We start from the raw sequence: 14,138 nt of genomic DNA, 5'->3' as shown, positions 1-14,138 counted from the left end.
AATAGCTGTTTGAGGGCCAACACTGAAGTATTGTTAATGGAATGATGAAAATATCAAGAAGATTTCATTTATTTAGTGACCGTTTTATCCATTTATTATGTTTGCTATAGGCAGGTTGATGTGTTTTGAACTCTGGTATCATTTTATGAGAATTTGAACATGGAAGATCAATTTTTATAGTGATCAAAAATGACTTTTTTCATTACCAATCTATTCTGCAATGGCAGCCTTCCTTCTGACCCTAGATATACCACAGTGATTCAGGTCTCTTTGATCTCTAGGCTGACATACTGTAATGTACGTTGTTGGAGCTTTTCTTTGAAAACTACTCATAGATTTCAGCTTAGGTAGAACATAGCAGCATGTCTTCAAAGAACTTCACCATGAAATTTGATATGTTATCCATTGATGGTAATTATCAAAGTCTTAATATTTAAACTTCAAAATAGTACTAGTCTGCTTAAGGGACAGCCTGCAGTTAAGGTTGGAACAGTTGAAAAGAATTTAAGGAAGTTCAAATACTGAGACCTTAATGATTACCATCTATTGGATAACAGATCATCAATTGTCGTGAGTCCACTAATCCTGGATGTTTGTGTGTGCACTTTTGCTGTACCTTACCAAGTGGTTATGTTTTCTTTCCATTTATATGGTGGTTTGGTGGATTATTGATCTTATTATTTGGCCACTTCACTGTGTTTTATTTTATAATTTTTGTGTGTACAGGCAGTCCCCGGGTTACGTACAAGATAGGGACTGTAGGTTTGTTCTTAAGTTGAATTTGTATGTAAGTCGGAACTGGCGTCCAGATTCAGCCACTGGTGAAACTGACCAGCGGCTGACTACAGGAAGCCCGAGGCAGAGCTGCTCTGCCCCGGGATTCCTGGAATCAGCCGCTGATCAGTTTCAACAGCGGCTGAATCTGGACGCCTGGGACAGAGCAGCTGGGGCGCTGCCGGGTAGGTCCCCGCAGCGCCGCACCTCGGCGCTGCAGGGACCAACCCGGCAGCACCCCAGCCGCTGCTGAAACTGACCAGCGGCTGACTACAGGAGTAGCTCTGACTCGGGCTTCCTGTAGTCAGCCGCTGGTCAGTTTCAGCAGCGGCTGACTTGGGGATGCCTGGGGCAGAGCAGCTGGGGTGCTGCCGGGTTGGTCCAGTAGCGCCGAAGAGCGGCGCTGCGGGACCAACCCAGCAGTGCCCCAGCTGCTCTACCCTAGGCATCGACAAGAAAAGTCTGCTCTGCTGGTGGGGGGGGGGGGTGGTGCACTAGCTGCCCCCCCCCCCCCCAGCAGACCAGGGAGACGCGGGCGGCGGGACCGCCGAGAGGCGCCGCGCTCCCGCCGCCCGCGTCCTCCGCAGCTTTGTTCCGCGTCTCCCTGGTCTGCTGGGGGGGGGGGGGGGGGTGCAGCAGACCAGGGAGACGTGGAGCAGCTTTTCTTGCCACGGAGGACGCAGGCGGCGGGACCACAGCGCGTCTGGGCAGTCCCGCCACCCGCATCCTCCGCGGCGGGAAAAGCCCCGTTCGTATGTAGGGATCCGACTTAAGTCAGATCCACATAACTCGGGGACTGCCTGTAGTCTATAAACAAATTCCTTTTGTTTAGTGTCATACTCCTGTTGTTAAAGTCTAGCTTTTAGTTTCATTACTGGGGTTCAAAAATGGCTTTAATGGGGAAGACTTTAACTCAGAAGGAAAATTTAGGCACAGATGAATAAAATAGCTGAGAGAGGTAATTGAATACTACCTGACCAAAGAATGATAGTAGGGTACTACTCTCAGCCAGCCAGCTGTTTTTCATTTTCTGAGAGAACCCAAAAGAGAAAGGTGAACAGCCATAATAGAGTACGGGTTGCCTTGGCTTAGATCAGAGCTCTTCAGTCACACCCATATAGGGGAGCATGGGACAGTTGTTTGGGGAAGACACAGCTGGGACTCAAGCCAGCCCCCATAAGGAGCAGGGATGGAGTACTATCTAGCTCCACACCTGGCCCAGCTGCTGGCCCCTCACCTGGGTCCCATCTGGCCACACCTAGGCCTATAGCCAAGACTCTGTTCCCTCACCCAGCAGTGGCTCCAGGTTCAGCCTCCTTACCCCTTTCCACATCCCCCCGTCCTGGAGCCATGGCCCTGCTCCTGACTCCACGGGAAGGGGTGGACTGGGGTAAGAGGAAGTGTGAGGTAAAACGTTTGGGGACCACTAGCTTAGATAAAGGTGGAGATGCTGTTTTTTCCACATGCAAGTGCTGAGAAATCAGGGTAGAGAGGAGAGAATTGTTTATTTTAATCTGCATATGATCATGAGACCCAGATGACTGGGTCTAAAGAGAGTTTATTTACGCAATCTAGGAAGTTGCCTGGTGAGGCAGAGAACCTTTGAGAAGAAGGGGGAGGTGTTGTCTAGGATATGTAATTGTCCTGTTTTAAAACACTCAGTTTTTTATCTTCTCATCAGACACCTATATGACTCAGTAGAGTTCTCTCAGCTAGAATGATGTAATCTTTCAATAGTTCACATTCTAATTATCATTCACTAGTAAGGAACAGAGGTGTACATAGCCAAATACGATGTGAACTTTTTAAGTGCAAAAGCTGTAATCTTTTCAGTAGTGTCTAGTTAGTTGTGAATAGAGTTTTTTTCCATTGTTCCTGTAAATAGGGAGCAGTGAAGGAAAACACCTGTGAAATAGCAATAGTTTGTCTGATTTCAGTGCAATGGCCTAGTAACTTTAAGAATGGTTGTAGTCAAAAAGGGATTCTGAAATTGTCACCTTCCTACACCACAAATGTTTGTTGTCTCTCTTTATTCTGTATTGGCTTACTTTTCTGACTAAAATACGTTTTTCACTCCTTGTGATCTTGTCAGTCCTGCAAAACAGTCACAAAACAAGGGAGAGAGCTGGATTCTCTTTTAATTTATGCATCATCAGATGAATTATCATCTGTGTTACAGTTGCAGGAAAAGGCCAGAAGAAGCCATTCCTGCATATCCCAGTAACCCTATATTGATTTCAATAAAGTGTTTGACTGAAGCATGTGTTCCAGAAAGGCATCCAGTTTTGATTAATGGGAGTTTGTTCCATGGGTTAACCACCTTCACCATTAAGAACTGTGTCAAATTCAAATTAGAAATCCATCTGAAATTCAGCTTCCAGCCACTGCTATTGTTATGCTTTTCTCCACTAAATTAAAGTGTCAGTATTTTTTCTTGTGGGAATTCTTATGTGCTGTAATCATCTCCTCTCTCAATCTTCTTTTTGATAAACTAAACAAATTAAGCTTTTTAAGTCCCTCATTATAATGGTAAGGTGCTTTCTCCAACCTTCAGCTTGGTATTATGTTTTTTTCTGGACCCTCTCCAAGTTTTTAACATCCTTTGTACAGTAAAATGTGGATATTAGAACTATACATTTTTTTCAGCATCAGTCTATTCAGTGTCAGATAGAGGTAAAATTACGTCCTTACTCCCCTTGTAATGCATTCAAGGACCGCATTAGTTGTTTTTGGTACTTCGCACTGGAAGCTAATGTTGAGTTGCCTGTCCACTATGACCTCTAACTCATCGTCACTGCTTTCCGTGATCCAGTCCCCGCTTCCTTGTTCCTAGGTGTTTAGCTTTTTGCATTGTTTATATTAAAACTTTTTAAATGTATCTAGTTTACCAAGCAATTCAGATAGCTCTACATTAGTGTCCTATTATCATCCACAACCTTTTCACCAATCTTAGAGTTGTTTGCAAATTTGATCATCAGTGATTTTAAAGTTACTTCCAGGTGAAAAGGTTGAATAGCATCAGACCTAATATGTTGATTCCTATGGAACCCCACTTGAAGCCTCCCCATTCAATGATGATTCCCCGTTGGTACCTACATTTGAGAACTGTTAGCCTGTTACTGATCCATTTGACATATCCTTTTTTGCTATTGTAGAGAGCTAATTTTTAATTCAATACTAAGTCAAATGCCTTACAAAAGTCAAAGTATGTTACAACTGTGTTTTTTTTTTATCAGCTACATTTGTAATCTCACCAACAAATGCAGTTAGGTTTGTTGGATAAAGTTTGTTTTGCATTCTGTGTGACATGAAACCTGTTACTTTGTTGTAACTCTGTACAGGTTGAACCTCCCTGGTCTGGCACCCTCAGGACTTGACTGGTCCCTGACCAGAGAATTTGCAGGACCAGGGGAGGACAGTGTTTCAGGGTTCTGCTTTTCCTCCTGGCTGCCCTGCTGCCACATGGGGTTCTGCTCTCCCCATAGGGGGCTCCACTTTTCCCCGTGTGGCTCTATTGTCACCTGGGAGAGCTCCACGCTTCCTTCAGCGGCTTCCGCTGACTCCCAGGGTTCCATGCTTCGCCCAGCAGCTCTGCCGCTGCCAGGGGCTCGCCCCAGCAGCCCTACTGCCACTTTGAGCTCCATACTCCGCCCAGAAGCTCCACAGCCAGTAGAGGCTTTCCCTAGCACCAAGGGTGCCGTTTGCATCAGCCGTGCATATTAGGACACGGCTTCCTTTTCTTCCTGATTCTCTGACAGTCAGGGAGCAAGGAGAAAGTACACGGCTTATGTGTATGCCTCTTACTCCTGGCTGGTGAAGGGAGGGGGCAGAGGAGTAATTCACAGAATACGAGTACTTTCCCCTTGCTCCCTAATAGTCAAGGGACTGAAAAGAAAAACAAGCTGCATCCCGGTACTCCCCCGCCCCTCTGCTCTTCCAAAATGGTGACCTTGCCCAGCCACCTGGGACTCCCCAGTTATTCCTCACCAGTGCCTCATCAGGCTCTAAATCGAGATAGCACATCCACATTAGGGAAGCCTGCTTCGGACTAATTTTGAGGCTTCCCTGAAGTGTAGACGTGCTATTTTGAAATAGCCAGGCAGTGTAGACGTACCCACAGTGCCTTAGTATCCACCAGTGAGCTATGCATGTTAATATGCACCAGAAGGTCTTGCACTAACTGGCTCATGTGGACCCTGCTGGTGCACGGTAAACGTTCTCTAGTGTGCACTAAAGTAGTACTCTTTGATACAGGACTATGTTAATGCATAGTAGGGAGCTTTTAGAACTCACAAGCAGGATCCACATGGGCAAATTAGTACAGAACACACTGGTGTGAATTAAAATGTACACCCCCTTCTAGTGTGCATGAAGGCCATTGTAATCAATATATAGACAAGCCCTGCTCTGATGTTGAGACATAAAATATCAAGTTGCATATTGCATCAGACTACACCAGGGTGCTTTAAGAAAGCTCCCATGAGATCATACAGTTATCCTTTTTTAAAATATCCCTTTTAATTTAATTTGCTTATTTTTATTACTTGATTTACTTTTACTACTTAGTCATGTTCAGTAAGAAAAACACTTTTTATTAACTCTTTATTTTTCCCATTTTAAATTCTATTTTTCTTCAAAATAGATAATTTCTAAGTTTTGTAAAAGCCAGATAATTCCAGGGTATGTTTCAGAAAGTGTAAAAATTAGTAATAACAAAATTCAGTTTGGTGGGTCCTAAGTACAGTGCACATGTACACAGATCTAAAAATGTAAACTCAAGAAGTCAAAAAAATAAATCCAGTCTACAAGCAAGAAACAAGGTTTGTATTATAAGATCCAAAACATTCTAATAGTTAGTATATTGGGGTTAATGGCAGCAAGATTTAATCTACAAAGAACTGAATGGCTTGTTATCATGGCCAAATGATACTGTATGCAAGAGGAAATTACCATTCTTTAAAATCAATTTAGTTTTTCACTGTGCTTAAAAATGTATTTAGAACAGTGGGAGGAGGATCCTTTATTGCTATTAAGTAGAGATGATTAAGGAGGCGGAGATGCTGAAAACAGTGTACGTCACAAGACAGAATCTCCTATCCCATATGTGACAAGCATTTAAAAGACAAACCAAAATAAGGGATCAATGTTTGAATCTCTCTGTACATGTGCTATATGCATATTGGTCATCTTTTTGATATGTTGCTATGGATTTTTATCTTTCACATCCTGATGTTCCATTCTGATAAAGTACAGAGCTTCTAATAACAAAATCTCAGAAGTAAAATGTTACTTAAATTGTGATTCCAGTATCATCCACCATTATAAAATGTCCAACTAATTTTTTAGATTTCCGGTTGTTAGGCAGCACTACTTTGAATTTAGTTTTTAAGAGATCACTGCAAAAACTGTTACCATTCCATATGAACTACATTTCAGTCATTATAGAATGTTTTTAAAAATATCTTAGAGATAAGACCAGGAGAAATATTAAGTATTTGTTGTTAAAAAAGAAATAAACACCCTTCAACATCAATTCTATAATGTAATGGATTGTCTTACTGATTTTCTTAACAGGGATAATAATCATGGGGCAGGTTTTAAGTTTAAATTGTGGTCCTAAAATCTGTATAGGTTGGACCTCCCTGGTTCAGCACCCTAGGGACCTGATTAGTCCCGGATGAGGGATTTTGCCGGATTAGGGGACGTCCTTTCAGGCTGCCCTGCAGCGGGTCCTGCCATGCTACCCAAATCGGCTTCCAGGCTCCCCGAGGGGAGCCCAGTTCAACACACCAGGCTCTCTTGTCTCACACAGCACGGCAGGACTCTGACCCTGGAACATCCATGGTCCTGAGAGATCATGGATGTTGCTGGACAAGAGTGTCCCTGTTTACAGAGGTGCAGCCTGTAGTAAAGTATTTTGTAATTTTAAAGCCTCTTTCTGTCTTTTCTTTCTTTAACAAGTACCTGTCTTTATATGTTTACTCTCATCTATAAAGACATAATCCCTTCAATTTGAATATATTCATTATATCTGAGCCTCTAGCTATCAACTTTATAAAATCATGGGAGACAGGAGAGATTCTAGAAGACTGGAAAAAGGCAAATATAGTGCCTATTTATAAAAAGGGAAATAAGAACAACCCAGGAAACTACAGACCAGTTAGTTTAATTTCTGTGCCAGGGAAGATAATGGAGTAAGTAATTAAGGAAATCATCTGTAAACATTTGGAAGGTGGCAAGGTGAATGGGAACAGCCAGCATGGATTTGTAAAGAATAAATCGTGTCAAACCAATCTGATAGCTTTCTCTGATAGGATAACGAGTCTTGTGGATAAGGGAGAAGCGGTGGATGTGGTATACCTAGACTTTAGTAAGGCGTTTGATATGGTCTCGCATGATATTCTTATCAATAAACTAGGCAAATACAACTTAGATGGAGCTACTATAAGGTGGGTGCATAACTGGCTGGATAACCGTACTCAGAGAGTAGTTATTAATGGTTCACAATCCTGCTGGAAAGGTATAACAAGTGGAGTTCCGCAGGGGTCTGTTTTGGGACTGTCTCTCTGTTCAGTATCTTCATCAACGATTTAGATATTGGCATAGAAAGTACGCTTATTAAGTTTGCAGATGATACCAAGCTGGGAGGGGTTGAGACTGCTCTGGAGGATAGAGTCATAATTCAAAATGATCTGGACAAATTGGAGAAATGGTCTGAGGTAAACAGGATGAAGTTTAATAAAGACAAATGTAAAGTGCTCCACTTAAGAAGGAACAATCAGTTTCACACATACAGAATGGGAAGCGACTGTCTAGGAAGGAGTACGACAGAAAAGGATCTAGGGGTTATAGTGGACCACAAGCTGAATATGAGTCAGCAGTGTGATGCTGTTGCAAAAAAAGCAAACGTGATTCTGGGATCCATTAATAGGTGTGTTGTGAGCAAGACACAAGAAGTCATTCTTCCGCTGTACTCTGCACTGGTTAGGCCTTAGTTGGAGTATTGTGTCCAGTTCTGGGCACCGCATTTCAAGAAAGATGTGGAGAAATTGGAGAGGGTCCAGAGAAGAGCAACAAGAATGATTAAAGTTCTAGAGAACATGATCTATGAAGGAAGGATGAAAGAATTGGGTTTGTTTAGTTTAGAAAAGAGAAGACTGAGGGGGGACATGATAGCCGTTTTCAGGTATCTAAAAGGGTGTCATAAGGAGGAGGGAGAAAACTTGTTCATCTTGGCCTCTGAGGATGGAACAAGAAGCAATGGGCTTAAACTGCAGCAAGGGCGGTTTAGGTTGGGCATTAGGAAAAAGTTCCTAACTGTCAGGGTAGTTAAACACTGGAATAAATTGCCCAGGAAGGTTGTGGAATCCCCATCTCTGGAGATATTTAAGAGTAGGCTAGAGAAATGTCTATCAGGGATGGTCTAGACAGTATTTGGTCCTGCCATGGGGGCAGGGGATGACCTCTCGAGGTCCCTTCCAGTTCTAGTATTCTATGATTACAAAAGCTTTGCTACTTCAAACCTGTTCAAAAATGTATACAGAGAGTGGTTTTGTATAGATGAAAGAAAGCACTTAGATGCTGTCAGAAACATCCAAGCTGTGCCAGATATCTTAGGGTTATATCTGTGATAATCAAAATCAATCATAAAAGTATGTGTTTTTGAACAGATATATAGGTTTGCTCAAATGTTTCTTAAAAATTCAGTTGCTGGGGAGAGGCTAACTATTTTTTAATTAGCTCTATTGTGGACGATAATTTAGCTTATGGATGAATTAATTGTGCTTATTCATTTTTTAAAACCATTTTTAATCAGCCTTTTGATAAATCTCTGAGAATCCTAGTTTCCTTGGAGTGCACATTGGAAAAAGCTGAGTTCTGTTCCCAACAGTCCTCTGCAATCTTATTGCATTGCTACCTAAGTATATTTTGATATAGTTTGTATATACTTATTTTTTTTTAAATATATGCTAATGGAATTGTGATGAACCTTCAACATAAAAGTTATTTTTAATTCATCAAAACAATTTCATTAGAATTGGTAAATATTTACAGATGTGCATTAATTACATAGCTACTGCTCTAACAGAACCGTGATACAGATCATATCCTTACTGGAAGACGTACAGACAGAATACAGTGAACACTGTGTCAATCTGAATTTTACAATCCTTTATATTAAAAAGTTATATTCATTACTAACTGATAAAATAGTTGTTAAATATTATGGTTAATCAGTTACAGATAAACCAACCAATAAAGGCCATCATGCTTTCCTCTTAGCTGTACTAATTTTCTATCTGCTATTCCAAGTTAACTGCTTGCAATAACTGTGCACATTCATTTCTCTTTAGTTTTTTTTCTTTTTGTTAATTATCTCTGGAATGTTCCAGTGTATTTAATTATGTGCCACTTTCTTGCTTCCTTTCACAGTAATTACCCATATCTTACATGTTTCCTGTGTTATCTGAATAAAAATCTCTAGAGTGCATTGTATATTTTAGTAGCATTTTCATTCCCATTGTTTGAGAGAGAATGAAAACATTTAAATTACACTAACTGCAATCAAATTTTTTTCTGTTCAGCTCAGTTTTAAGGGTATTATATTGCTTGTGTATTTTGGATTTGAATTTCATAAGCTTTTCATTTTAAAAAAACTATTCCTAGAAATATCTGGATTAGAAATAATTGAATTGAAATGTAGTGAATTATATAAAAACACAATTCCAGTTCCATCTTTAAAGAATTTTTTGTACCAGTTACTCACAAACAGTATCTCTTGGTACGTAAAAACATTTAAAAGTAATTCTGTTTCCTGACACTTCAGCATAAACTAAGGAAAGCTAGTAAATATAAATCTGCATTTAGAAAAGATGCATCTATTTTATAGAGCATTTGCCTGATTTTCAAGAATTTGCTGTACTGTAGTACAAAATATACATTATTTTTTGTCTATGTAGAGCAAACTATGGAATATTCCTGTTTTCCTCTATGGATTAATCTTTTTTTTCTCATAGAAATAAATTTTCTGGATTTGAAGGTACAGATTCTGTGTGTGGTTTAAAGTGACTTCTCTGAAACTGAATTTTAATACCAGTTTCTGTTTCTCCTCTGCACAGTCCCTTCAGTCTGAACATGTTCAGTACTAAAGGCTTGCTGCTTCGATGAAAGCTGCCCAGCTCTTAAAATCCCATTTCTTCATGGAGGAACAATGTTGAGGGGAAGAAATTGCTCACTGAGAGGAGAAGTCTTCATCCTTAGATAAATTAAAACATTAAAAACTTAGACATCAAGGAGCAACTTTGAGCACCAGAGATTTCTGGTTTAAAAACTACTGCAAATGCACTGAAGTTAACATTATGAAAATTGCAATGATTTTTGTATACAATGAAAAATTTTAATGTTGATGTGAGGATATTTCTAATGGATTTCAATAATACATTTATAATTACATTTGTGTATACAGTGTTACAATATGTATGTATTAAGAAAAGGAATATTTTGGTAAACTGAATATATATATATATATAATTATGTAAAAATTAGAATATATTTTGATTTAGGTTTCTTCACTTCTTTGCTACCAAAAATATGTATTTTTAAATATATATTTAAGGTTTATCTACAATGTATGAAACCATTTTATGAACAAAACCATTTTTTATTTTGATTTTATGGGTCCACTGTTACTGCTACAAGCTCAGTTTAATTATATTGGCAACTAATCTGCTTTATATAACTTAATTAGGAAGTTAGTTGTAGCATCAGTAGAATGTAGTATATTATCAGGTTTTCCTTTTCAACTGGTAATGTTCCATGCGGTCATCTTAAAAGGAACTTAAAATAGCTACCTGTGGATTAGAGAAAACTCTACATTCCTGTCCTGTCCTCCCTTTGAATGAAAAAATAATATAGCTAATAATTCTGGTATATTGCTAATGTTTTCCCTCTGATGATTTATTTTAAAGGGATGTTTTAGCTCTTTACTTTCAGCATGGCGGAATGTGTGAACTATTTGGTCTACCCTATTATTTGTGTTGTAGTAGTTTTAAAATGAAACATAATTCAGAATTAAACTTCTGCTGTTCATTTAAACCGTGAATGAAAAGAAAGGCCAAATTCAAAACCGACAGAAGCAGAACAATTCCATTGAATTTGGAGGTGTTTCACACCTTTTTATAACAATGACCAGATGTGTAACCTGGGTGGCAAAAAATGTTACTATAGATTTGGACATGAAAGTAGAAAACTATTTGTATTAATGTTTGCAAGTAAATTAATATCTTTTATAGACATTTGCTCTTGACTTTACTCATTAGCTAGTTAAGACATATAGTTAAACTATTAATTATTACACCAAACTTATTTCACCAATAGTAAAGAAAACCTTGAACTTATAGATGTATTTAGAGCTAATTAGGAATAAAACTTGGTGAAAGCATTTCAAACAATGTTAGCAGATGAAGTTTGTAGTACTTTACTATAGGTTTAACCTCTCTAGTCCGGCACCCTCAGGACCTGACTGGTGCCGAACCAGAGAATTTGCTGAATCATTAGAGGTCAGTATTGTCAAGCAACATTACCAACACTTCCACTGCTTACTGGGCTCTTAGAAGACAGTTATGGGTAAATTAGAGCTAAATAACAGCACAGAACACCGAGAGCCAGGACTGGTAGCTGTAAACAAACATGGGACTATGGGAAACTTGGCTGCACCAATGATAAGTGGACATCTGGCTAATTAAAATCATGCTGGACTATATGGATGTTGCCAGACCAGAGAGTGCTGGACTGAAGAGGTTCAACCTGTATAACAAAGCTATTTCTCCTCTATTTATGGGAGAAAGTGTGTTGGTGGTAACATGTACATATATCTGCAAAAAAGAAAGTTCTTTTGAAAAAGTGCACTAATTTGATTCTGAAATGGATGATTAGTTTGATTCAGAATGCAGAAATAAAATACATAGAATTGTCAGCTACAAGTCTTATCACTAGTTATAGAAAGCTGAAGAGGAAGTATTTGGCTAAACATCCAGTCCACATTGTTAACGTTGAGTGGACTAATCTGAGTAAAAGTACAGGTAGGTGTTGGGATAGGAAATGGGGCAGCAAATGAAGCTATGATCATTTAATATTATGAAACAAAAATTTTACATCGCATTTTGAAAGGGAAATAGTCATAATGAAAATCCCTGTAGTTACATAAACCCTGTTGAATGCAGCTATTTAAATCACTGAATAAAATTTACATGCAATAGCCTTGTGTATATGTGACATATACACACACCAGGTAGCGTATGTTTGTGTGTGTGTGTGTGTGTATATCTATATATAGATATATATATATAGGCACACATTATAATGATATACTGTATATAAATGATTGTTAGGTAAATTATAAGGTAATTCTACCTCCTATAAAATTGTATTTTGTTATGAATAGTTTGCTTTCATAAAAATACATATTTTGTTCTATTTTGAAGTGTAGACACACTGCTAATCAACCATTAAAAAAATGCAATGCTTATATAAGTCATCTGCCTCTTTTGTTCTTTCATCTCTCTATCTCACATTTAATTCTGGCTTTTGTCAGTTCCTGTACAAGAATATAGTTGACTCTTAATTATATAATACTCAACTGCTTTTTCAAAAGCCCATAATTCTACTGATGTATATAATGCATTTTAAGAGAGAATCTGAATTTCACAAAAATAACTAAGTACAGAAAACCATTCCTTTTAGTAAAAATGACAGCCAGATAGGTCTTCACTTTGAGTGCCTTAGGCTGTGTTCAGTCAATAATGTAATAATAGTGATTATAAAAAGAACACTACTCTAATGAAATCTGTAATATGGTTAAACAAATGACCTCTGTGAAAGGACAATTATTAAAGGTACTACTTTTGTTCCTTCATGTGTACAGAATAGTACACTTAGTTTGCTGTCAATTATTCTTCCCAATATCAGGCTCTGTGTCCACTAAAACTTCAAAAATACTGCTTTTTCTAGGTCCTCAGTTACAAAAAGGGAAATGTGTCCTCCTTTAATGCAAGCTGATTTCTGACCACTGACAGATCTAAATACAGTTCTGCTTTTATAAGGATGCTTAGCACCTGTATTATGTTATGAGGGAACTAATCTGCACAATTCTCCTGTGACAGATAAATTGTTTTCTGTATTATTAATCCACTTCACATGGGGAATTTATGCAGAGAGGATGTTACTTGCCTGAGGCTACACTTTAAAGAAGTGTCTGGGCCAGAAACAGAAAGGGAGTCCTCTGAATTCTGATCTCAAGATATTTTCAGTATTGTTGTACCTGTGTGCGGTAAGAAGTCTATTTCCCTGAATTCAACTGAGTAACGGATGCCTTGTAATGGGCATGTACCAAATTACTACAAACTCAAGCCAACTACTAAAACTGTTAAAGGTTAAATCTAAGATTTGAAATACAACCCCTTTCTTTGAATCTGTCATTTGCTACCATTTTGATGCATTAATTGATTCACTATGACATACAAGGCAATAAATCCTCTGTGGTATTTGAGTGGTACAATCCCCGTCCTATTCAAAACAACATGAAACATACAGCCTATGCCTTCATTAATACAGGTGACATAGCTGACATCCACTGGAGCCAGTTTATATAAAGCACAGTAAGGTTGCTAGTCTCCTTTAGAATCTGTTCTGAATTCTTATCACAGTGTGATGCTGGCCTCCCCACCCCTGTCAGACTTTTCAATAAGGACAACCAGGCCCTAAAGGGAAGGCAGGGGAGTCAGACCCTGAGAGAGAAGGAAGAATTAAGAGTTGTCCTAGACACAGATGGAGGAGACCTGAATTGAGAGCAGTAACTCAGCTGCTAATGAGAAGCTTAGAGGCAAGAATTGACCAAAGCTGGAGACCTTGCATGGAGAAACCATGATAGCTGTTTTCAAGTATCTAAAAGAGTGTTACAAGGAGGAGGGAGAAAAATTGTTCTCCATAGCCTCTGAGGATAGGACAAGAAGCAATGGGCTTAAATTGCAGCAAGGGACATTAGGAAAAACTTCCTAACTGTCAGGGTGGTTAAACACTGGAATATATTGCCCAGGGAGATTGTGGAATCTCCATCACTGGAGATATTCAAGAGCAGGTTAGGCAGACATCTACAGGGATGATCTAGAATAGGGGTCGGCAACCTCCAGCACATGTGCCATGCCAATTTTCACTGGCATGTGGGCTGGAGCTCAGTCCTATCCCTCACCCCTGCCCCACAGCAGGGAGCCTGCCCTGCTGCTTGAGCCTCACAGCCAGCCTGCGCAGGCAGGGAGTTCAAATGATTTCAGGGGGCGGGCCATTGTTAAGCAGCTGCTAAAAGGAGC

At 39.2% G+C, this 14,138-nt stretch overlaps 1 protein-coding gene across 2 annotated transcripts in view; it reads left to right on the top strand.

The window, feature by feature from the left end:
* Positions 1-12,308, top strand: part of CDC14A (cell division cycle 14A) — a 128,964-nt gene extending 116,656 nt beyond the window's left edge. For both annotated transcript variants that reach the window (XM_014571900.4, XM_014571899.4), the window contains one exon: positions 9,894-12,308. In XM_014571900.4, coding sequence (XP_014427386.2) covers positions 9,894-9,942 — 49 coding nt within the window. In that variant the 3' untranslated portion in view covers positions 9,943-12,308. The remainder of the gene's footprint in view (positions 1-9,893) is intronic.
* Positions 12,309-14,138: the final 1,830 nt, after the last annotated feature.

The sequence above is a fragment of the Pelodiscus sinensis genome, chromosome 9 (assembly GCF_052426305.1).
Source record: "Pelodiscus sinensis isolate ZL-2025 chromosome 9, ASM5242630v1, whole genome shotgun sequence".
NCBI classification, from domain to species: Eukaryota; Metazoa; Chordata; order Testudines; family Trionychidae; genus Pelodiscus; species Pelodiscus sinensis.
Note: the sequence above shows the minus strand (reverse complement) of the source record. Positions and strands in the feature narration are given on the sequence as shown.